At 44.6% G+C, this 25,484-nt stretch overlaps 1 protein-coding gene across 2 annotated transcripts in view; it reads right to left on the bottom strand.

The window, feature by feature from the left end:
- Positions 1 to 296: 296 nt before the first annotated feature.
- Positions 297 to 25,484, bottom strand: part of RPS6KA5 (ribosomal protein S6 kinase A5) — a 628,800-nt gene continuing 603,612 nt past the window's right edge. For both annotated transcript variants that reach the window (XM_078660052.1, XM_078660053.1), the window contains exon 17: positions 297 to 2,013. In XM_078660052.1, the coding sequence (XP_078516178.1) occupies positions 1,774 to 2,013 (240 nt within the window). In that variant the 3' untranslated portion in view covers positions 297 to 1,773. The remainder of the gene's footprint in view (positions 2,014 to 25,484) is intronic.

The following is a 25,484-nucleotide window of genomic DNA, read 5'->3' as shown; positions in this document are numbered from 1 at the left end:
TGAGACAATAACATACAATATGATGGTATTAACGGGAGAAATTAAAATGAAATATTGCAAAAATATTACAATATAGGGCGCTGTAATCATGCCAAGGAAGACTTAGCACAACAAAACTACCTGATCCACCTTTTCTACAGCATTCGTCGTACCTGCATTGCTGGCACACTGCCCAGAAACACAATGCATTCAATTTTTTGAGAAGTTTAAATTGTTTCACAATAAATGGTCCTATCATGTAAAATATTTGATGATCGTGCAAACATCAAATCCATAACTAGAACATAACTACAAAGGTTTGTAAAAAGTAACAATTTATTCAAGACATTATTTTGGAAACTTGATGATTTGATGAAGTTGGTGTCCTTTAACTACAAATCGAAATGCCTCAAAACAATACAAAGGTATGTTAATATAAAGGTTAGTTTACAGCACCATTGTTCGTCACTGCAGTTTGTTTTCTACAACACAGATTTTTAGGGTCATGTAAATACAGCCAGTGACTGATACTTTTACACCTTAAATGAACATTTTTCAATAAACGTTTTTTGCATAGCATTTGGATTAAGTTTGTTAAAATTACTCCCAAAACTTGATTAGATGCAATTGGTTAATAGCTGTCATTTTATATTTTAAAACAAAACATAACTAAAAGGTTATTGTTGTAAATATAGATTCATTTATAAGTGCTTTTAAAGACTTCTGTTTCACTCCTAAAAGCAAGTGTTTTAGCACAGATTTATAAAATAGGCTTTGCAAATTCAAAAGTTCACCGGCAGAAATGTTTCGATGCATGTTTTATGCTTAATACCAAACATACTATTTACATAATAAATTACTACAGCGGAGATCCCTCACCATAGTACAACCACAGTATATAGGTGTGATGCACAGTGTTTCAGTAATATTTCCCTTTAGTTTTTTGCAGCAGATCATTGCATAAGCAGTTTGAATTTACCCAGTACATGATAAAGCCACCCCTCAATGTCTTTACTCATGCACAGTTCAGAGGAAGGATAATAAAGTATATCACTTCAAAATCGTCTGATCCAAGTGAATTTGCTTCATCAAACAGCTAACTGCCAAGACCCTAGCATAAAGTGCATTGTTATTACATTTCACATTAGCTGACAAAGAGGCAGTCAAGGTTAAGAACCATGCCCAAATAACCAATGTGCAGTTAACACCGACCTCAAAAACTCTATCGTAACTGATTTAATTACAAAAACTTGATAATATTACATGGACCAAGACTCATTTGACTGTACAGTTCTGTATAAATATAACATTTTAATAACCACACATAACATTTGTATCAAAACAAGACAGGCATACACAACTCATAGAAATTTGAAACACATGACACATTCAAAGGCTTTTGAAGGCTCTCCACAGCTGCTCTAGTTTTTAAAAGACACATTGAGATCTGGCTTTTAATGCAACAGAAATGTAAGACCTTCCCCTGTCCCAAGACAAATTACACTGCAACTCAGGATTAAGAACCGTTGGCCTATAAGTGTAGCATGACAAGGTTCTCAAGTACCGTAAAAAAAAAAAGAGTATTCACAAACCCTGGACACACAAAAACAGAGCACAAGATGGCTAGAAAGATCATAGCTGGCTATTAGACCAAAGAAATCAGAACGAAGCATGGAGTCTAAAAAACAAAGCTATGGGACACCATGTCCTATTGCAGACTGCATTTGACTGTTCTTAAAAAGCACCACAGTGAGTACCAAAGTATTAGTAAGTCTGTTTGGCCCATTCTCTGTTCTAGTCTGAGAACTGGAAGATGCCTTCTGGGTTATTGCTCTCCGTCCGGTTAGTTGCCTGCAGTGCTTTGGTAGGAGACAATTTATCTTGACACTGAGATGAGGACGATTGCGAACTCTCGCTGGAGCTGCTGCGTGTCTCTGTGCTTGTACTCGTCTTTTTCATCTTCCTCCTCTTTGCAAGAGGGGCTTTGTCGACATTCTGGAGAAGGAATCCTTCTCTCTTGTACTTATTAAAAGCCTAAAGCAAATAAGAAGAGTATGTCTTTAGGAAACATTGATTGTTCATACTTACAGAGGTTAATGCAGACTAGAATGTAACAGGCATACCAGCATTAAAAAGTAAAAAAGTACTCACTGTAGTAAATTTACTTTGATATACTAGTGCCCTTCTGCCTGTTAGGAGACACCAGAACCCATTCTTGTTACATTAAAAAGGTTACAAATAAAACCTGGGCACAAATGTGCTACCACTTCTGCCATCCACTTATCCCCACAACTCTCTGATACAATTAAGGGGTGGAAGGCAGTCTTCCATTTCACAGACTCACTGGGGAAACACTGACAAAAGTAAAAACATATACAAACGTTAAATTGTGGGGTCTCTGAAGTGAGAAGTGACTACAATGTGATATCTAATTTGCCAGGTAGAAGACATTATCCAGAGTCAACTTAGAAAGACAGATATAATTCAGCCATGCCTAATGACAACATTGAAGCACTTGCTTTTTCAGATAGTATTTATTAGACTGACTCCTTGGCATGTGAATTCAATCCTGGTTATCTTTACACAGGCCCGCTATCCATAAACTACTGGTAACAGTAACCATTAAAAAGGTAGCTAAGCACAGTGATACAAGGATAATATGAAGAATTATGCAGTTCTGCTCAGAAAATATCTGTCGGCACAGGTGGAATATTGGAAAACTCTAGAACATCCCAATTAAATAAAAGCAGTTAGACCAAGAAAATGGAAAGACTGAAAATTTCACCAGAAATATGTGAAATAATCTGGAATGCCTTAGTTTTTAGGCTGCATTTCAAATGAGGACATGGAATACAGAAACCAGCTCTTATAATCTAACAAGAAGGTACACTGCAGAGAGCGGGGACGGACCCATTAGCACCCATGAGCCATACAGGAAGCTTTCAGCCTTATCCTATTCACGAGAGGAAATCTATACGCAGCTGTCCCCAAGTTGGGAACTAATTGTTATCTACGTCTTGGTGAAGTTCGCTCAAACTTTTTAGAAACAGGTTTTTTCAGCCTGCTTGGGTCTTTCGAGCTACTGCTAAATAGCAGTGGTGGCTAGTAACATTTGAAAATGGTGGGGTGTAAACGTTGGGCATGACTTTTATATAGCGAACGATATGAACAAGTTCAATGGACAAACCTGGGGTCCAGGGTGAGTCCCTCTCCCGAGAAAGAAATGAAAAAAATATTGGCAAATGGTGCATTTTAAAGGAAATTAATGTAGTGATAAAGCAAGGCAGTGGGAACATATAGTCTTGAAATATTAAACACATTAAAAACTGCCCCATATCTTCCTGCATTCATTTGTTCAACAGTTACTGTGATGTGTAAATTGTTCAGCATAGTGTGCCACCCGACCAGTATTTTTGTTTCTCTATGAAATGTAATTTTATCCAGATAAATGGCACAACTGACAACACCTAAAGCCTGTCAGTATCATTGGCTTTGTTACTGGATGTTAGCTGCTTAAGATAAATGAGTAACAACGATTTCTTATGAATAATAATACTTGGAAAGGTTTACATTCTGAAATAGTGAATCTGAATTAAATAGCATTGAGGCCCGTGGAAGGAGTTTTGGACTTCAATTATGTGTGCTTTAGGTTAGTTATGTATCCTCATTTTCTCTGCATATCTTGTCTGTCTGCACATCTTCAATCCCCTCTCTTTCCTCTTCAGCATCCTCTTTTCATTATTTCCCGAATGCACTTCCTCACACCTGTCACTTCACATACACTGCACGCCCTCAAATGTATGCACTTTAATTTCTCCTACTTTTGCCTTGCAAATCTTTTGACATCTGTGTACCCCCTTCACACACATATTCACATAATTTCAGTTGCAAATGGAATACACAAACATTATTCTGTGTGCTCTGCAGAGAGGCTAACCCACTGACATGCACTTTGTTTGGCTTCAGCTTTAGCGCCTGAGCACTTAATGAAAGCCTCTCATAAACACCTGACATGGCTCAAGCCTCAAAGTATGCACAAACAAAATACAGATTATAAAATAGCCAACGCTTAGGAATGCATGATTAAGTAAAGCATGTCAAATGAGAGAGGAACTAAATCGCTGAAATGCATTGCCTTGACATTTTAACATTCATTGTTTGCAAGTCAATCCATGTTTTAGGCATCAGGGTTAACTTTGAGGCATGAAGACATGGCCAGTTTTAATGTCATACATCAGAGAACTGGCCACTGTAAGCACATGTTCCACAGTAAGCACATATCTCTAGTTTGGGCTTGACTCAGATATTTGGATCAACTTTGCAAGGGACAAGAGCGAACCCTGCTCCTTATTTGGATCCATTTAGCAAGGGAACAAATTACACTGCTTCACTTCTAAAGGAGCGAGAGATGTGCAGCGAGGGTGTGGGGCGTCACAGTGGGAGAGGTTAACGTGATGAGGGGTCTCAGCACAATATACATAACATAGCATTAGCTTGCATACAGTTACCATTACCAAGAACAAGACATGCTTGCATCCACTTTCACATATGACAAAAGGGTGGGATGTATGCCTTTAAATGACGGACGGTTGAAATCACGCAGGGATGAAGTCTCTGACGCCTGAAACCATGACGCCTATTGAGTCACTGGCCTACAGTGTACATAGAACCCTAGACTACAATGAAAATGAAGGGCTTTAAATCTGAAAGCCCTGCGTCATGCATCACCATTAAAAAAGTAATTTACTGCCTAGCTTCCGTCTACTGCAGAACAGGCAGCCTTAAACAGACAGCCCAGACTTAAATACATCAGTTTATTTAGGGATACAATCGTATCTCTAGATAAATCGATCTATTTAATATTTTTTTATGTACATGTGTAGGAATTTCAGAGGGGCGCAGCCCTTGAGCCCTAATGGAGAAACCGCCCCTGTTAATTAGGCAGCTGAGGGCAATATTTCATGTTTAGAAGACCATTCTCATTGATCCATGACACAGCACAGTAGTGCTATTGTCTATGAATATTAAAACTCCTGACTTCTAAAGGCTGTCAGAGGCAGAAGATGGTCTTCAGAACAATTATGTGATGGATCCAGTGGAGTATCAAAACGTGTTCTATTCTAATAATGGGGGAGTTTTGAAGTAAAAGTTACTTACCTTCGGTAACGTAATATCCGGTACAGACAGTCTTAGCCGCAGATTCATTAACTTTTGAATTCTACCCGGGCACCAGTCTGGATCCGGAAGTTTTTTCAACAGTACTTCTGCGTGCCGGGGGACAGTGTTGTATGGCTCTGTGATGACGTTGACTCTGTCCTGACGCCAGTGGAGACATGCAAGTCCACTCCTGCGCACAGACGTCAGTTTCTTCTTTTCCCTGCTGTAACTCAGACCCGGAGAAGCAGTTCCTTGTGTCAATTTTTCCTGACCTGCTTCGACACTCCATGTCGTTATTTAGGCGAGCACCACAACGCTGAAGATTGTGGCTCCTGCCAGAATCTAAAACCAAAGTTGTCAAAGGCAGCCGCGGCCCGTGGAGGAAGTTTAATTTAATAAATAAAACTAATTTCGTTGTGCGCCCTGCATAGCATTTTGAGATGCAGGGCACGCTACGAAATTTGTTTTATTTATTAAATTGCTTACTTACCTCACATTATCCATATTCCGGTGTTTAGCACCCCCCACCCTGCCCCTCCCCCGCCTTTCTGCCCCACGAAAATCCCTCCACGGGTCGCGGCTGGTTAAAGGAGTGATATTTGAAGTTGATGGCGCCGCATGTGACACGACCTCGGAGGCTTCCCAGTCTCAGTCTTCGTTGTCTCAGGAAAACCAGGGTTGATCTCGGAGCTGAAGCTGGTCTGGAGGATATCGTTCCTTGGGGATATTGACAGGTAAGTCTCAGCATTCCAGGGCTTTACTGCGTGGGGACTCCGTCTCCCATGGCTGCTCCCGCTCGATGGTTGAGGAGGCAGTACCCGACTCCGCACCACGTCCCCCGTGTTTCTGGGAGCCGGTGCATCGATGGCTCAGATGAAGGAATATTATAATTCCTTGCACTTCATCTTTGGGACCCCATCTCCCTCTGAGGTGCCGTCGGAGGGTTTGCCCTTGGTGACGCCTGAGCCTTTGGAGCAGAGGGGTCGATGTAGATCCACCGTCCTTCGGGATCTCTACCTTCGACACCAAATTTCGATCAGCTGACTCCGATAGTGACATCGGTGGCATCTGTCGAAGTCGCTTCTCCTCCTTAGTGTAGGCATCGTAAGAGGTTTGATGCAAAATAGACTATTCAGACTGAGGTGGATATGCAGGTTTTGATTCCTGTTAAAAGACAGCCTGAGTCGATTGAGGCAGGGCCCTTTCAGCCCATTTCTGATATTAACGTGCCTCAGATGGAGGAGAGCTGGTTGTCTGCTCTGGGAGAGGCTATTGGCCTGGTTTCATCTGCAGCCTCAGGGTTCCTTTCTCCCCCTAGCCTTGCCACAGAGGCAAGTTCCTCCTTTGCAGACATGCTAAGAAAAGTGGCTACAGTTTTAAACTTGTCACTTCCTAGGGTGCGAAGGTCCACAGACCCTTTGATTGAGGTCCTTTTCAGGGACAGAAAGGGGAAGAACCTGTTCTTCTGTTTGGGGAGGTCCCTTTTGATGTATTATTAGGTTCCTGTGCCAAGCCTGAATCGGGGGCCTCAGTGGACCGTGATATTGCATGCAGACACCTGCCTGCACCTGGGGTCCCAATTTCTCTTCTTAGACACCTTTCCACCTGTAGCTTGGTGACTCAGGTTGCGACTTCATCGCAAGATGTAGATTCTGTTCCTAAGAATCCAGTGGTTAGCGAGTTAAGAATTGTGATGATTGTGGTAAACACATCTTTGATTCGAGAAGTTCAGCCTTGCGATCCACAAATACATCTTGTGTGCTGGGGCGATATTCCCATGCATTGTGGGATTCACTACAGAATGTGTTACCATCTCTGCCAGATAATGTTCGCTCTGAGATTGGTGATTTGATTAAAGATGGTCAACAGGGTGCTAGGCTTACTATAAGGTGTGGCTTGGACACCACAGACTCTGTACATCGCACAATGGCATTGGGCAGTGGCATTAAGGTGTAGAGCTTGGTTGGAAACTTCGGGTTTCTTGGAGGCTGTCCAGACGACTTTGGTCGACATGCCATTTGAGGGTGCCCATCTTTTTAGGAGGCAAGCTTAGGGAGTGTTGAGAAGCTTCCATGGAGGACAGAGGTCTTCAGAGTCGTAGCGTTGTTTGTACTGGTGTAAATTGTCTTATACTTGAGATGTAGGTTTCTTTTAAAGCGAGTAAGCTTTGTTAGGACATTTTACGTATCCGTTATTGGTTTGACCACTTAATGTCCTGCGAGAGCAGGTGTTTTATTCTAAGTACCAGTTTTTTCCTTTTCTTAGAGTTGGTTTAGATAACAAGGGAGGTTTGCCTTTGCCCCTTGGCCTCTAAGGATGAGCTTCATGCTCAAGAGGTTATTGTCAAATGTTGTATCTTCTTGTTGGAAGATTTTCTGACGCAGGCTTCTTTGCAGCAGTTCAGTATGCTAAAATGAGCATGTTTTCGACATTTCGTTGTCTCTCATATGGACATGTTAGTATGCCAGTGGTAAGTCTGGTATGGAGGGATGCTCTAGTCTTTACCCGTTAGAGTGATCAACGTGGATGTCCTCACTACTCTTGTGGTAGGTATATATATTATGGCAATATTCAGGGCCTACGTTTGTATTCTTTTGAATGCATGTTCTGGTGGTCATCCTTTATTAACATCCCCTTGGACTATGTGTTTTTATGGTGTAGGTAGTCTTCTCCTTCTGGGCAGACTGCACATCTACATTTTTATTGTATGTGCTTCGCTTCTTGGACAATTGTGAGAGTAAACTCAGAGTTTATGATGTATTCTTCGGAAAACATAAGTTAGTTGCCTTCACCACTGTGGAAGGGATAAGTATTTCAATTTGTTCCCTCCTTAAACATATGGGGTGAACTCTGTATTTTATGCTGTGTGATTGGTAGTGTCTGATACATACTGATGGAGACTTCTAGCTGCAGTTTCCTTACATGTTTCCAGTCACAAAATGTATGGAATTTTTAGGCTTTATAAGAAGTTCTTCTTGATATACGCCTAAAATGCTTTTTTTGCATCTGTTTGGAGGGTATATTCTACCTGTCTTTTTGGGTGTGTGTCTATTTTCACAGTGCTTTATGAGTCCTTGTGATTCATGGCTGTAACTTCTTGAGGCAGGCTTGTGATCAAATTGTGTTTCATTTCACAAATGTCGCATGCACTTGCTGCCAACAAGGATTGATTTTATATATTATTTCCCATTAATATTTTATCTTTTCCTTATTTAATATTTTGATATGGCACTAATAGGTGTGTTTCACTTGTCTTGGGAGTTTGAAGGGAGTCGTGTTCAGAACATCGGACCATGACACTGAAGGCAATGCAGGAACAAGGCTTTGTAAATACCTGCTCCCCTGCAGTAAATGTGGGCCAGCGATGCTCTTTGTGTTGTCAGACCACTTGGAGTCTTTTGGGACAGAATGTTATATGCATTATGCATATATCCAAGTGATACACCTTTGTGGTGACATTTGTTTACACCCTGACATAATTGATGAATATCAATATTAAATTCAAATCTATTGGTGTCATTTTAACCTCCTTTCTGAGCATTATGTAACCTTTGAGTGGTCATTTTGTTCAAACACAATTCTCAATACCATGGAGGTATTCATGTTCATTTTTCTTTTGGTGTTCATTCACCTTGGTACAATGGAATGGGTTTTGAGAGTCCTTCTTTAAGATTTTATCAGGATATCTCTTTTCTCTGATATTTCTTTATCGTGGTTACATGACTTATCTTGCACTCAGCCCTTTTAGTCAACAAGTTTCTATCCCCTTGGGGAATAGAGATTAATATCTGATAACCGACAGATGATTCTTTTGGGGATTTTCACCCCTTTCCTTCAAGGGCCAATTCTCTTGGGTCTGTAAGATTGTTTATTATGTATATGCTCTGTGACAGTCTTCATGGATTATGTGAGAGTCAAGCTCTTGTTTTGCTATTCCTACGTACATTTGGTCAGTTGTTAGTTATGACTGTCTGGTTCTCATTGAGAAGTTTTGTAGGATTGGTTCGCAGACCCTCCTCCACGGGGGTATAGCTATGGTATTTAATAATAAAATGAAGGAATCTGCGGCTAGATGCATCTATCAGATGTAAAAGTTACTTACCTTCAGTAACGTAATATCTGGTAGAGTCACAGATTCATTAACTCACTGCCCACCCTCCCCACTCTGCGAATGTCATATGAGATAAGGGTTATATCCTTTTTCAGTACTAGTTTTTATATACCAGAGATTAATATCTCAACTTATGTTGGGCCACAACAGACCACTTTGCCAGGCTACATAGGTCTTGTTTGGATGTTGTCATATTGTTAATTTCCAAATGTGTGTGGTCGATATGGTGGGAAATGTTTTCTATTCACACTGGATTGAACACCAGTGGGCAGTATTGATTTATTTGTTCTTTGAAAGTCTTTGCTGAATTACACCATGAGTACTGCTGAAAAATGTCTAGATCCAGACAGGCGCCTGGGGAGAATTGAAAAGTTCAGGAATCTGCGGCTAGACTAAGTTGCTAAAAGATGAAAGAAAATTGCTTCAGCTCAACGTGATTATAAGACAGATCCTGACCTTTAGAAATCACAGGTTGATAATCATCTAATGGCCTTTGCTGGCTTCCCTACTGCAACTAGATAGGTCTGTGGTGATGAAAAAAATGGCTGATGGCTGATCCTATCAAAAGGTTCTTCAAAGTCTATTCTAATAGGACAAGCATCTAACACAACAAGGTGGTATGAGTACAACACTTGGTTCCAAAGACGAGCCAGGGTGAGTGGAGTATGATGAATCCATCTGATGAAGAGGTATTTGACACTGCCATGGTGTGTTGGAGTAGCAAGTGAAACAATGAAACCCTTTCTGTGAGCGTGCTATAGGAGGACAATTCCCATCTGAGGCAGTGCCCAGCTTCTTGAAACTGAAAGAAAGATGTGGGGATGGCATTAAGTATAACTTCATTCAGAGATAGAGCCAGGTCAAGGAGAAGAGAATACTGCCAAACCTTCCAAGTAAGGTTACAGATGAATGTTCAGCTTCTGTGTGTAAGGTTATTTCATCATTTTGATCCTGGAAAACACTTTGGGTGCTGTTGAGACATGAATCTCCCCTGCATGGTATATGGTCATGCTCTCTTCTCCTGTGTACCCGACTGCATGCGTATCTGTTATTCTGACTTATTTTGAACTTGGTGCCATTGTGGGCTGGGGAGAACTGTTTCTGTCCAGGGTATATCACAAAGTGGTGGCAGCAGCACACTGTGTTTTGAAAGATTAACAGTGTGACCAGACTTTTTTTACACAGAGTGAGGCCTGCTATGTGTATGCCCAAATCACTGCAATGAAATTCTATGATTATGTCCAATGGGTGCATTTGTGTTTATCACATGCAGGTGTGTGTCTGCCCTGGCTGCATCAGTCTGTGTGCGGAAGACAATAGGATTCTTTTTCTATACTACCGCCCTTGCACAGTTCAAGAATGAGGGTGACAACATCATCCAGAGGCAATGGATTCGTATTGCCTGCATTCGTGTGGCCAAGGAGAACCACACACTGAAGAGAGGAGGATGGAGAGAGTGCTATCTTCAGAAATTCAAAGATGACTTTATTAACAAGGGGCTGCTGATTAGTTCTTCCTTGCACTTCCATTTGGTAGATAGAACAGACAAGAGGCAAGACTGCAGTTTCTGTTTTGTAAGACCAGGGCGTTTCTAGGTCAGCATATCCTTTTGTCTATCCCAAGGCCTCAGTTGGGCTGGTGATAGCCAGGTGCACTTTAATGTGCCAGTTTTATGGGTGCTCTGGTATGGATCCAGCACCAGTGCTACCTGCTGCAAGAAATATCACTCTACACAAAGCTGTGCCTAGGGTGTACAATAAGAAAGACACTTGAAAGAAGAACTAGCCCAAACCAATTCTGAAGTTTGAGACATTCTCTGTCCAGAAAATGTGAATAAAAGTGAAAAACAAACTAGCTTTCCATGTTACATTTCGAAGTCTATTAAGAACAAGTAGTGCAGCGCTCTATAGAGTACTTGAAGGACTGCTGTGTGACGAGAGCTGATGTCTGCCTGTCAGTCAATCTTCTTATGGACGAGGACATCACCTGAAGTTTGCACTTTCTGCTGGAGCAGCCTAGGGTCTGACTGTGTGCCTAGAAATCGGTCTACCTTCTGAGAGAGGGAAAGTTCCTGTATCACCCTGAAGCAGAGGAGACAGTCCAGAAAGAAAAGCCCAGTGTGTCCTGGGCTGTGGAACATACAGAGGAACTGGACTGCTGAGAGCAACATAGAAGTGATCTGTATTGTGGAGGGTCCCCTGGGTCTCTCATACCTGGTTACTTTCAGGAACTGCTCTTAATAGTTGCCTCATTTCACTTGTTGGGCTTAGACTGTTGCACGATGACACTGCCCACTTAAGGCTGCAACTACCTAATTGGTTTGGGTTAGTCTGTGACTGCATTAATCAAGATTTGGGTGTAGTTCTACCAGGTGTGCTTTCCCATTCACAGGTGACACAAGTGAACATGGTTCAATGCACCAATGAGGGATGTAAAAGACAGGTTATGGTAGCCCTGCAAAACACTACTCAATGTGTAATTGAAATAGAAACAGTGCTTTTGGGTTTGTAATAGTCCGGTGCACTGTGGTAACAGTAACAAATCCTTTTTCATTATTCACAATATCACACACCCACTGCACTAAGAAGAATAAACACTTTTACATAAAGAGTATTTATTACTACAGGAACAACCTGTTTCTCAGGACATCTAAAACAACAACACAGGATATTATAGAAAAAAGCAAAAAGACATGTTATGAATAACAAGAATAAAATTAACATTTCTGACATGGATAAAATGTCATTCAGAACCTAACGCCCTAATGTCTAATTCTATGCGCTACACAAAGAGCATGGAAGGCAGAGCAACTTGCTGTCTAGAGTTTCTTAGGGAGAAGAGATGCACTGCATACCTTACTGACAGCAAAGGCTGTCAGTATCAGCAGAGGCGTGAAGACCATGTTCCCTGCGAAGGGCAAACACACGCTTCTTTAGGGACTCTGCTTTATCAGCTTCAGGAGAGATGTAGCATCTGCGAAGTGTGCTGGCGGTAGGTGAGACGGTCTCTGGCAGAATCTTGTGTGATAATCTGGGTGAAAGATCTATCCTGACAAGTGGTCAAGTGGCAGTCCATTTATACTAAATCACATTAGAAACTGGAATTTCTGACATAAGTTTAGGAACATCTGACAGATTATGTGCATCATGGGGTGCATTCCAGATGTTTCTTTATGAACATGTAAGGTTGAAGGACGTCGAATCAGACTACACTATTTCAACTATAGGTATTTGTTCCAACTTAATCTTGAAATGGTGATGAGTAGGCATTTGACCCAGATGAATGTTGCATCAGGTGCTACATCTATGCCATTAGTCAACTGACTTAAGTTTTCCTAGTTCTTAGAGTGATAACGTCAGAGGACATCTGTGTTAATGGTAGACAACAATGATTCTGCATAAATCTGGAAAGATGGTGACTTCCATTGTCTGAGATTGAGACAATGGTGACCTCCATTATTTAAGATGGAGACTTGGCCTACATAGAATGGAGTTGGATCTTGGGGTTTTTAGGTCAGTTCGATGACATCCGCGCAGTTGGGGCTTAAAATGCCTACCTGGCCCAGTCATGTGTATATCTGCCATATGAAAACAGCGGCACAGACAGGGCTACAACTGCCTGCTGGGGCCGGGCATTACTGCAATTGCTGTGAGATTACATCGACCCGCCTGGGTGTGCCTCAGCGCTCCACATACTTGTGCCGCTGCTCTAATACTGGGCGGTTGTGTGCTTTGAGATAAAGCTGTGCCTGGCAAACTTGCTCTAGCTCACTGCGGTCCTTCAAAGGACTTCGAAATGCCAGACAAGCTCAAGAGAGAGGATAAAGAATAGCTGTGTGGCCATAAGACCACCAGGGGAAAAAGGCTTGAAAACTAAGTGCATATGATTGAGTGGAGACATTATAGACTGCACCTGTGCCTGACTAATGCCTCTGCTATCACTACTAAGGGTGAGCCGACCCGGGTAGGTTTAGCAAAGAGAATCAGCTTTTCTAGTGCTACATAAGAAAGGCATTAACAGGATCATAGATTTGTAACTTAAATTGGATTGTGTATTATTTACTACCACTATGCGAATCAAAGTACTTCCTTTTTCACAAAGGATAAGCACTGCGCTGGACATTGAAGTTATTCTGTCCGTTGAATGATCGTTGAGTCCTGAGTTTGTGCACTCCCACGCTCAATACCTAAGAAGTCAATGGCTGCTCTCTCTTGCTAACCTGAGAGTGAAGCACGGAAGGGGTTGAGTGTGGTCTAGTGTGCAGTGGGGCGACCACAAACCACCTCAGCTACTACGACTGGGGCACAGTAGACTAATTCCGATGTGGCCACTGATAAGTGTGTGACAGGTGCAAAACTCATGTCAAAAGGAAAACCCTGAACTCTTAAGGAACCTTACTGTAAATGTACACCACTCTGTCAGATCAGACCAAACTAGGTGAAATCATCTGAGCAACTGGGAAAAAAGTGAAGTCCTACTGCAAGTCCACACATCCTGGAGAAGGAGTAGTTTCTGTACTGTAACTCCAGTTCTGTAGTAGGGGTATCTCCGTTATAGTCATAATCTAGCGAATAGTCCCGCCCATGTGCGTGGACCCCAGCAATCAAAAATAATCTCTTAAGTTGTCAGAAAATTGCAGAACTGCAAAGACACTTAAGAGAAAATTTAAAGACAAATAATGCAGCCTATATTCACAGGCTACACTGTCCAGTACTTCAACTAGAAAATTCCACCAAAAATCCACAAACAGCAAAGCCTGTCCAGATTTCCCTTGCTTTAACAGCAAACACCCTCAGAAATGATAGAGAGGAAGGCATGGACAGACAAGCCCCATAGGCTGCCATTATGTGGCTTAAATGGGGTACTGTGCCTTTAAGAGAACTTTCCAGAACTTTTCCCAGTATCCCAGAATGCATAGCAGGTCCTTCTCACTTTCAGTTCTTTTTGAAGGCGTAACACGCCAGACCTGTCGCATTCCTCAACTGAGCATCTCTCTCTCTCTCTCTCTCCACCGGAGAGGCGGGAGGGCGCTTATGACTATAACAGAGATACCCCTACTACAGAACTGGAGTTACAGGACAGAAACTACTCCTTCTGTAGTAGGGGATCAATGTGTATAGTCATAATCTAGTGAATAGAATGGCAAGCCCATCCCCACACCAAAGCGGCGGTGGAGAAAAGAGAATTAACGCCACTATTGTGCGAACAAATTCCGCAGCGAAGCCTGCCCAACCTGAGCGTCTGCCCTGGCATCAGTGTCCAGGCAGTAATGCTTAGCAAAGGTATGAACCGACTTCCATGTGGCCGCCTTGCAGATTTCTGCAATCGGAACATTACGGAGCAAAGCTGTCGTGGCAGCTTTGCCCCTGGTGGAATGAGCCTTAGGCTTACCTCCTAAGGTCTTATTAGCTTTTTGGTAACATAACTGTATGCAGGACACAATCCACCTAGAGATAGACTGCTTAGAGGTCTCAAGACCCGTCCTGACAGATCCATAATTGATAAACAATTGGTCAGACCTACGAATATCTTTGGTCTTATCCAGATAAAATTTCAAGACCCTCCTAACATCCAGGGAATGTAAGGACCTTTCCGCTGGAGATGAAGGATTCTGAAAAAACGTAGGCAAAGTTATGGTCTGGTTGACATGAAAATCAGAAATAACCTTGGGAAGAAATTTAGGGTGAGTACGCATAACAACCTTAGCAGCATGAAATACAGTACAAGGTTCTTGGCAACACAACGCCTGAATTTCACTCACCCTGCGGGCCGATGTAATGGCCACGAGGAACGCCGCCTTCCAGGACAGGTGCTGTAACGAAGCCTTATGAATAGATTCAAAAGGCTCCTTCATCAACCTGGACAGCACCACATTCAATTCCCATGAAGGCGAAGGAAGCCTGACAGGAGGGAACACTTTCTTCAAGCCTTCCAAGAAATCTTTGATCACAGGGATCTGGAAGAAGGAAGTCTGCGAAGGGCATTTCCTGTAGGCAGTCAAAGCAGCAAGATGAACCTTAATAGAATGGACATTAAGGCCAGACTGCGCCAACTGAAGAAGATAAGGAAGGATGACATCTTCCTTACAAGTCGTCGGATCATAGTTCTTAGACTTGCACCAGATACAAAATCTCTTCCACTTGTAAGCATAGGAAGTCCTAGTGGAAGGTCTCTTAGACTCCTTTAGTATGTCCATACAATCTGCAGGCAGATTCAGATGACCATATTGCACTAACTCAGGAGCCATGCCGCCAAACTCAAAGACGAGAGGATGGGGTGCAACATCAGCCCCCCGAACTTCATGAGAAGGTTTGGCCTGCACGGCAGCCGAATGTGAGGAAGGAGAGACCGGTGAAGCAGATCCGTGAACCACCACTGTCTGGGCCATTCCGGGGCAATCAGTATCATCCGTGCCCTGGACTGGGACAGCTTGATGAGAACCGTCGGAATCAGGGGAATGGGTGGAAAAGCGTACAGAAAGCTGTTCGACCAGTCGATCCATAACGCGTTCCCCAGCGTCCCCGGCTGGTAGTACCTGGAGGCGAAGCCTCGGCATTTGCTGTTTTCGGCGGTGGCGAACAGATCTACGTCTGGAGTCCCCCACCATGCGAAGACTTCTCCTAGTACTTCGTCATTTATGACCCATTCGTGGTTTTCCTGAATCAGTCTGCTCAGTGCGTCTGCCTGAACATTCTGCACACCTGGCAGATGGGTAGCCGTTATCGTCAGTCCTCGAGCCAGAAGCCAGCGCCAGATCGCCTGCGCCTCCTGCGACAGGGTGCGTGACCTCGATCCTCCCTGCTTGTTGAGGTAATACATCGTGGTCGTATTGTCCGTTTGTACAAGTAGAGAGTCGGTCTGGAAGGACGGATGAAAGGCCTTCAGCGCCAAGTGAACAGCTCTGAGTTCCAGGAAATTGATGTGGTACGTGGACTCCATCGGGGACCACGTCCCTTGAATCTGTAGGTCTCCGGAATGCGCTCCCCAGCCCTGGAGAGAAGCATCCGTCACGATAATCTGAGTGGGAATGTCCTTGTGGAAGGGAACCCCTCTGAGGAGATTCTCCGCTGAACACCACCACTTCAGAGACTGAAGAGCATGCAGAGATAGACGTATCTTGTCGTCCCAAGATCCTCTCCTCTGATCCCACTGATCCTCCAAGCACTCTTGCAACGGTCTCATGTGCAGCCGTGCATGTGGCGTCAGGAAGATACAGGAGGCCATCGATCCCAGTAGAGAAGACACCGTCCTCACTGTCGTGGATGGAGCGGTCATGAGAGCCCGAGCCTTCCGAAGCAGTGATAATCGTCGCCCCTCCGAAGGAGACACGCTTGCTGACAGCGTATCGATGGAGGCTCCCAAGTACTGAATGCACTGGACTGGAGTCGGAACCGACTTGGACATGTTGATGTGCAACCCCAGCTTGTTCAAAAGAACGCACGTCTTCTGGAAGTGTGCTTGCGCTTCCGTGAAGGAGGAAGCCTTGATCAACCAGTCGTCCAGGTACGGGTAGACAAACACCTTGTTCTTCCTTAGGTGTGCTGCTACCACCGCCATGCACTTTGAGAATGTTCTCGGCGCATACTTCAGTCCGAATGGCAGCACTGTGTATTGATAGTGATTGGCGCCGACTTGGAACCGCAGGAACTTCCTGTGTTTGTGTGCAATGGGCACATGGAAGTAAGCATCCTGGAGGTCGATGGCACACAGCCAGTCCCCCCGTTGCAGCTGAGGATAAATCTGATGCAACAACAGCATGCGAAACTTTTCTCTGCGAATCCACTTGTTTGCTTGTCGCAAATCCAGAATGGGCCTGAACTCGTTCTTGTCCTTTTTTCGAACCAGAAAAAACCGGGAGTACAGGCCTCTTCCTCTTTGAGACAGAGGTACGACTTCGATCGCCCTTTTCCTTAACAGGATATCGGCCTCCGCCTGGAGCTCGCGCAGCTGATACTGCGAGCCCACCGGAGGGATCGATGGAGGAGGGCTGGTGAACCGAAGACTGTATCCATTGCAAACAATATTCAGCACCCACTTGTCCTGAGTAATTTTTCTCCACTCTGCCAGAAAAGATTGAATCCTTCCCCCCACCGGAGCGGGTAACAGTTGTCGGGGAAGTAAGTGCTCAGGGCCTAGACCCGGCCTGGCCCTTAGTCGCTGGTGCCGACTGATGGCCGCCTCTGCCCCTCTGGCGTTTCTGGAATGGTCTTCTGAACTGCTGCTGTTGTTGTTGCTGCTGTTGTCCAGAAGACTGGCCACGCCCCCTGCCTTGACCACCGAACCGGCGCTGGAACGGACGGTACGTCTTCTTGGTCTCCTTGGGCTTCTCCAAACCCACCGCTGTGAGCGTTTCAGCTTCCGCCTTCATGCGGGCCATTTCGTCATCAGCGTGCTTCCCGAACAGGGTTTCGCCAGAGAATGGCAGATTGGCAACCCTCTGCTGAGCGTCCGGTTTCAGAGACGTAAGGCGGAGCCATGCATGTCGTCGCTGGTTTATTCCGTGGCAGAAACCATGCGCCGCCAGAAGAGAAGAGTCGGCTGCAGCGCTGATGACTTGATTCGCCACCAACATTCCTTCGTTAAGCACCTCCTGGAAGTCTTCACGCTTGTCCCGCGGAAGGAGCTCCACAAATTGTTGAAGGGATTCCCAGAGGGCTCTGTCATACCGACCCAGCAAGGCAGTGGCACTAGCTGCTTTCATTGAGGTCGCCGAGGTCCCACAAACTCTTCTCCCAGATGAATCCAACCACCTAGATTCCTTATCTGGCGGAACTGTGGAGGAAGGCGTGGTGGCATGCTGTTTGCGCGCCGCCGTCACAATCACCGAGTCTGGAGGGGGCTCCAGCCTGAGAAAGGCCGGGTCCGAGTCCGGAGCCCGGTACTTCTTCTGCAGTCTGGAAGGCGCCGCCTTCGTCACTGCTGGAGTGAGGAAAAGATCCAGGGCCGGTTCTTCCAGGCCCGGCACCAGTGGTAGTATCGGCCGAGACAAATGCTTCTGATGGAGCGTCTCGAAGATGACCGAAGTCTTTGGAGTGGGCACCGTCAGGGTAAAGCCCAATTTCGCCGCACCCCGTAACAGCACGTCCTGGAAGGACACCAGATCGTCGACCGGTGAAACCCTCGTGTCCGGCGAATCTGACAAGGTCGGGGAGTAGTCCCCGGTCCCAGACGACCGGGTCCGTGAGCGAGACCTGTGTCTCCTGTGGCGCCGTCTAGATCGGGTGGAAGACCTGTGACGCGAACGTTCCCTTCTCCTGGAGCGGGAGCGCGACCTCCCAGGACGTGGGCGCTCCACCGGTTTCCGTGGAGGCGTCTTCCGTGGCCTGTCTTGGGGCTTCGGGGTAGGCGTACCCTTAGGAGGTGTCGGAAGCAGAGGCAGCGACACCGACCTCGGCGGCCTATGAGGAGGGACCGGCGGTGGAGGCTGCCCCGCGGGAGACGGGGGAGGCAGGGAGGGGAGAGGCGGCTTAGCCGGAGGAGCCTCCTTCGGTAGAGGAGGAGGGGTCACAGGCCTTGGCGGCGTATATACCACCGAGTACACCGTGCCCGAAGACTTCTTCGAGGGAGGGGCCTGTGATCCAGACTCTCCAGAGCGTGAGCGACACCTCCGACGTCCTCCACCAGATCCAGCGTGACTTTTGGCGCCAAAATCCCTCCTGCGCCTCTTAGAGGAGGTTGAGATCGTCGGTGACGCTGATCTCTTCCTGCTCGACGTCGAGCGTCGTTTTTCAGGCGTGGAACGGCGATCCCTCGACTCTGGCGTCGAACGCCGTCTCCTCGACGTCGAGTGTTTCTTCCTCGACGACGAACGTCGCCCCCTCGACGACGAGCGGTCAGACCTCGACGGCGAGCGTCGACTCTTTCTCCTTGACGACCACTTCCTCACGGTCCTCGACGCCGAGGATCCCCTCGACGTCGAACTGGTCGACGGCGACCGGCGGTGTCGCTTCGACGGCGAGCGCCGGTGTCTTCGTCGACGGCGGACTAGCCAGGCCTCTCGACGTCGATATTCCACGCTGTCTCGACCCGGAGCCCCGGGGAGAAGGGGAACACACCGTCGTCATCCCTCTCGACGTCGTCGTCGATGCTATCGACGTCGACGGAGACCGGGACCTTTTGCTGGTCTTCCTGCCTCTGGGGAGCCCCCCAAAGGCCTCAGCAGGGGCAGAGGGAGCGCCCAGACCCACCTGCAGCCTGCAGTCGCCTCTCTTCCAGGCCTTGGAGCCTAATCTTCTGCCTTTCCCTCAGGGTCCTTGTAGAAAAGGTCTGGCAGATGTCACAATCTTCAGGGACATGATCATCAGGGAGGCAAAGAATGCAGATGTCGTGTGAATCAGTCTTGGCCTTCTTCCTTCCACATGCTGGGCACTTGTCGAATAAAGCAGGCATTTTAGATCCCTAAAAGCCTGAACAAACACACAGAAGTGAAAAGGAAACACCAAGAATCAAATGAGAACACTTAAATCCAAAAAGTGCAAAAAAGTTCAATAAACCCTTGAAAAAGGGAGAGCTCAATGCACAGGGTCCTGTAAGCAGGAGCCGGAAAAAAGAACTGAAAGTGAGAGGGACCTGCTATGCATTCTGGGATACTGGGAGAAGTTCTGGAAAGTTCTCTTAAAGGCACAGTACCCTATTTAAGCCACATAATGGCAGCCTATGGGGCTTGTCTGTCCATGCCTTCCTCTCTATCATTTCTGAGGGTGTTTGCTGTTAAAGCAAGGGAAATCTGGACAGGCTTTGCTGTTTGTGGATTTTTGGTGGAATTTTCTAGTTGAAGTACTGGACAGTGTAGCCTGTGAATATAGGCTGCATTATTTGTCTTTACATTTTCTCTTAAGTGTCTTTGCAGTTCTGCAATTTTCTGACAACTTAAGAGATTATTTTTGATTGCCGGGGTCCACGCACATGGGCGGGACTATTCACTAGATTATGATTATACACAGAGATCCCCTACTACAGAATAGTACAGCATGACTCTGGTAGAGTGTGATGTAGGAATCCAGGGACTTGTTAGAGGAGGCCCACTCAAGGATCCTATTAGGTGGACAACAGATATTGGTGGTGACTTTCAACCTACACAGGTACCTAGAGGTTGGCAGCAACAAGTTACTGACTTGTTCGTTGGGTGCTAATATAATAGAGGTATAGTTCACAAAGACTTTTGTAAAAATCACTCAATACGGTAGTGGGTGGAACAGGATACTTTTTATTGCCTCACCCATGCCAATGCATCTTGAAGGATGAGAACAAAATGTTCACCCCCTTAAGTAGAACACTTTGCTAATAGACGTCTGTCAATTCATAGTATGAATAAAATCTAGAGATGGTTTTTGGGAGGCGTTCAGCATCAACTGTTCCTGATACATGCATGTATTTTCATGCAGTATGTGTTTGTTAGCTGTATCCTAGGAATTTGAGAGTTGTTTGTTGAGATGGTCAATTAGTTGAGTAATGTCGTCAAATGTGAGGCTAATATCTGTATTCATGACTTTACTGAGAGATTGTTTCTTCTCTTTTAGAAAACAAAAGATTAAAGGGAGCCAGTAATGACCAATGCTATCCATCAAGGACTTTAACTATGGCAAAAGCACCACTCAATCTAACATCATGTCCAATGTACTACCTGGAATTTGCTTAGTGCTGACTAGCAAATGACAGGGACATGCAATCTGTAAATTAACACTAACAAAGTGAACAGCACCACTGAAAGCCAATGTGGTATATCCATCAGTGCTTTCGTGTCAAATTTGACACAACAATTGCTCTGTTAGGTGGCTAACATCTAGAACAGTTCCAAGGCACATTTCATTTTGGAAAGATGGGTGGGGAGAAGGAGGGGCAGGGGTGCTCCCCATCAATTTTTCACTGACTGGTGAACACCACTATTCATCAGTGTGCCCTACACGATGGCCACTTACTTTGCTCATACTGGCTCATATGTGGAATTTGGGGGACAGTTCCACCACGCCACCTATGGGTACCCACTTAAGCAATGCTTTCTTTGGCTCCCTCCAAAACTGCATTATTAGCTACGTTGTCTTCATATACCCATGGATGCTTCTTCCTTTTGCCTCCTCCATCACATGCTGCTCCCGTCCTTAGGCTAAACTCTACACACAGCTAAAGTTTACACCCTTTAGATTCCCTAAACCTACACTCGAAGTGCAGTAAAATGTTAATAGTCGTGTCTAGCTTCATTTGTACATTTTTCAAGGTGCAAACGCAATCTACTAGCTTAGAATACTGAGGCAATTCATCACTGTTGGCCACGTATAAATATCAACTTTGGCAGAGTTGGAGACCTGCTCTTGAAAGTGCATTTCCCTTAACTCATTAGCAGGAGCAAACATCAGGAAGAAGTCTTTTATGAACAAACAAAAAACATTTACCAAAGGGCATTTGGACACGAAGGATGGTCCCAAGATAATCTATGAATATAGGTATGCTATTCTGTTTTAGTGGTTAAAGTTTTGTGGATTTCAGTGGTCTTTTCTTGATGTTTTCCAAACCTCCTTTTGAAATTAGTGGCCATCAGTGTTTGTTCATCTGCCTAACCCCCAAAATAGACAAAAATGTGATTTCCTGTGTTTATAAAACATATTGTTTTACTATTGGTTTAATTGTTATAAAGCACATATTTAATCTATTAAGAGGGAATGCAGGGTATGTATTGTTTTCTCACTGGCAGTTTGTCCAATGGGCTTTATTTTAGTTGGTCTTGTAGCTCAGGCTCTCTCCATCAGGACTCTGTCTGGTTTACAGGACTACTAATGGATTAAACAAAATGAATTGAATTGAATTGAATTGAATTGATGATTTGTAAAGCGCGTTGGCTACCCAGGGGCGTCCCAGCGCTATAGAAAAGAGTGAGTTGGGCTGGAGAGGCTGGAGTAAGAGAAGCTGAGTGAAAAGTTAGATTGGAATTTTGCTGAAGAGCCAAGTTTTTAATAGTTTACGGAAGGTGAGAAGGTTAGGTTCTGATCTGATAGGGAGGGGAAGGGAGTTCCAGATCCTAGCCAGGTTGTAAGAAAGCGAGCGGCCTCCACATCTGGCCTTCCTAATGCGTGGTACTGAGGCGAGGTGGGAGGTTGTAGACCTGAGTGGGCGGGAGGGTAGATAGGCTTTCATCAGGGGTGAGTTAATAGAGGGGCCTGTACCCCAGTAGGATCGGTGTGCGATGCACATGCTCTTAAATTCAATTCTGGATCTCACCGGGATGAAGAGTGTTCTATTCAGTGTTTTAATATACAAAAGCCTGGACAGGTTTGGGAGTCATTCGCCTACTCCTTATTGAATATTATGACATTGCAGGAGTGATCAATGCTGCCAACAGCATGGTAACATGTGAAACCTCTACAATTTTGAATTACACCAGACTAACTTGCAGCTCTGCATTCTAAGGCACCTGAAACATACTTTTAGCATACTTACCACTGCTTTCTGCAGTCTTTGCCTGATTATATTGAAGTGGTCCTATGTTACCATGTAACTATGGGCTTGGAAACTCCAGCAGTAAAGTGCAGTTGGGTGGAAAGCCAGGATTAGCTGAGGGTATCCCACATAATAACGGGACAACTTGCAGCTATGAATTATTTTAGTATGTGGAAAGTCTTGGGTCATGTTCCCACCACTATTCCATGTGCATGGTGACAACATTCTTTTCAATGCTACCTGTCACTACACCTTGCATTGCATGTTTAAAGCCTGGAGTACTTAGCACTTGACCGGCTATCAATATAGACTTGTTAGAAAAGAGGGTTGATGTATCAAAGGGTTCAATCCATTCTGTGTCTGTGAGTAAATGTGATAGTACATATTGGCTAAGATTCTTATGAAATTATTGTAATTAAAAGCAACTTCTCTTGGAAGACTTTATATTCTTGATCTCATCATATACTAATTCATTCATAAAAAGTGCAAATATCCACAACAAAATGTTAAAGTGGGACCCAAAAAGGCAATTAAAAATGAATTAAAATAAATATCAATGCATATTTCTTAAAAATTACAATTGTAATCATATAACACACAGTTCATAACGACAAAGATATTCAAGATTTAAAATGATCCAATAGTCAGTATATTGTTAAATTGGTGCTCGTTGCGTTCCTTCAAAACAGCGCAGCAGACGCTGTAGGTTACAGAGAAGAGATCCGGGCTGCATGTCCATTATCATAGAGTCATTTATAAAACCTGTGCTTTTCTGTGCAGACATCCTTAATAACCTATTCCCAGCCACCCCATTCTGAGCGAAATACTGCAATATGGGTTTACGGGCCCATTCATATAATGGAGCGCCTGTAAGTGGAGGCTAAGGCGTTAGTCGTAGCTGCACAATTTCAAGCCAGGCCTGGCACACCACCCTGCTCCTGCGGAGTCGTACAAGAAAGGGGCTTGGGGCCTGTGGTATTAATGTCATGACAAAGCCCTCTTCTCTTTTGTAGTTCATACTTTGAATACAGCCACCTTTTAAGGGGAGAGGGGTTGGCCTAACAGCTAAGGCGCTCGACCTCGGACCTGGGGATCTGTGTTCGAGTCTCGGTAACGTCGCCAAAAACCTCCTGTGATTCTGGGCAAATCACTTAATCTCCCCGTGCCTAAAAAAAAAAAAAGTGTGTCCTCATGTAACGTAACTGGTGCTATGTAAAGCGCTCTGATACCTGATTCGGTTCGGGTCTAGTTCGCGCTATATAAAAAAACTGCACAAAAAAAAAAAAAAAAAAGGAGTATTTGTTATTTCGTGCAGGCTGAAACATATAGGACAGTGACTTCTAACTAGTGTTCTGAGAATGCTGTGTGTAAAATGTTGACACAGTACGTATCCTGTCTGTCATCCTGAGGCTCTTCCATGCTGTACTCACTTTAATACACACTAATGCAGTTGTGATGGTGTCAACAAATCCAGCCCAGCGTGCTGTCTGAAGGCTCGTTTACACCCTTGGGGCGCCATGTGTTTACCATCCGGGATTTGCGGTCTTTCGGCTTCTTGTTTTTCTGTCTCATCTGTGAAGTGTGAACCGGGCTCATGGTATCATGTGCTTGCGCAGGGCCGAGATGGCGATCTGGTACGGTGAGGCACTAAATAGTGGAGCTGATTCAACATGGGAATTGTGCACCAAATTGATCATTCCTCCGTAACTCTGTGGATTTGTCATTACCAGAAATATATGAACTGAAGGTGGGTTCAAGGACAGAGTAAGCTAGAGCGGCCCTTACCATGAAAGTGTCCGTGCCTTCCCACCGTGATCAGATCATCTTGTCAGACGCTAATTATCACCACTCAGACCACTGACTTTACCGACTATTATTCTCCTCTGGAGACTTCTGCATGTTTATACCTTTTTCGGTTGGTAGAGCCGCAAAACAGGGAGGGAGTTAGTAAGAGTTCTTAAGAACATGAAAACAACTTCAGCCAGCGCATCTGCTCTTCATAGAAAGGTTAGTGCTCTCTGTTCGGGTCAAATGCTTTGTTCTAGGACTCCGTCGCCTGGGTTGCCTATTACCAAGGGTGGTACACAGGCTTGTTTCTACCTCCCGTCCCTTTCTTCTAACATCTTATACTTCTTGCCTCTTTCTCTCGCCCTTTCTGGTTCGTTCTCATCCCTTCTTTCTCACTTTGTTACTGTATCCCTGTATTTCTCCGGCATCTTTCTCACTTTTTTTTCCGTATCTCTTGATCTGGGCCCATGCTTTAAATTCCCAGGCCGAATTTGAGCTTCAGTGCCCACCACCTGCAACTCAAATTAAGTACTAAGAGTGACTGTGTGACTTGTCTTTCTACTTTTCATTTCTATCATTACCTAACCTTTTAGTTCTCAAGCGTTCTCTTTTTTTATTTGACAAACATCAGTTTGCATTTTGTTTCTCAGTCAGTTTTTACTTTCTCCCCTTCACTCCTTTTCTTTTTCACCCTAGTTTCCATGTATTTTCCAGAAATTTCACCGTTCCCAGATATTAATTTCTTCCAGTTTTGCACGTTCTCTGTCGCCCTTTCTATTCTTCCTCTTTCTCTCCTCTATTTATCTTTCAATTCTTCCTCTCACCATTTTCAATGCAATAGGTCTCGCATTTGGAAGGATTTGAGCTATTGGCACTATAAATGACTATGCCTTTTATTTATGTGTTTTGAAAACCTGCAAGTGGTGCGTAAACACACACTTTGTACTTATAGTCCTTGCTTACGAGAAGCAAGGCTGGCAGTACGTGCACCTCTTTTACTACCAACCTTGCTTCTCTA

This window comes from Lissotriton helveticus, chromosome 9 (assembly GCF_964261635.1).
Source record: "Lissotriton helveticus chromosome 9, aLisHel1.1, whole genome shotgun sequence".
Lineage (NCBI taxonomy): Eukaryota > Metazoa > Chordata > Amphibia > Caudata > Salamandridae > Lissotriton > Lissotriton helveticus.
This window is presented reverse-complemented; position numbering and strand designations above follow the sequence as displayed.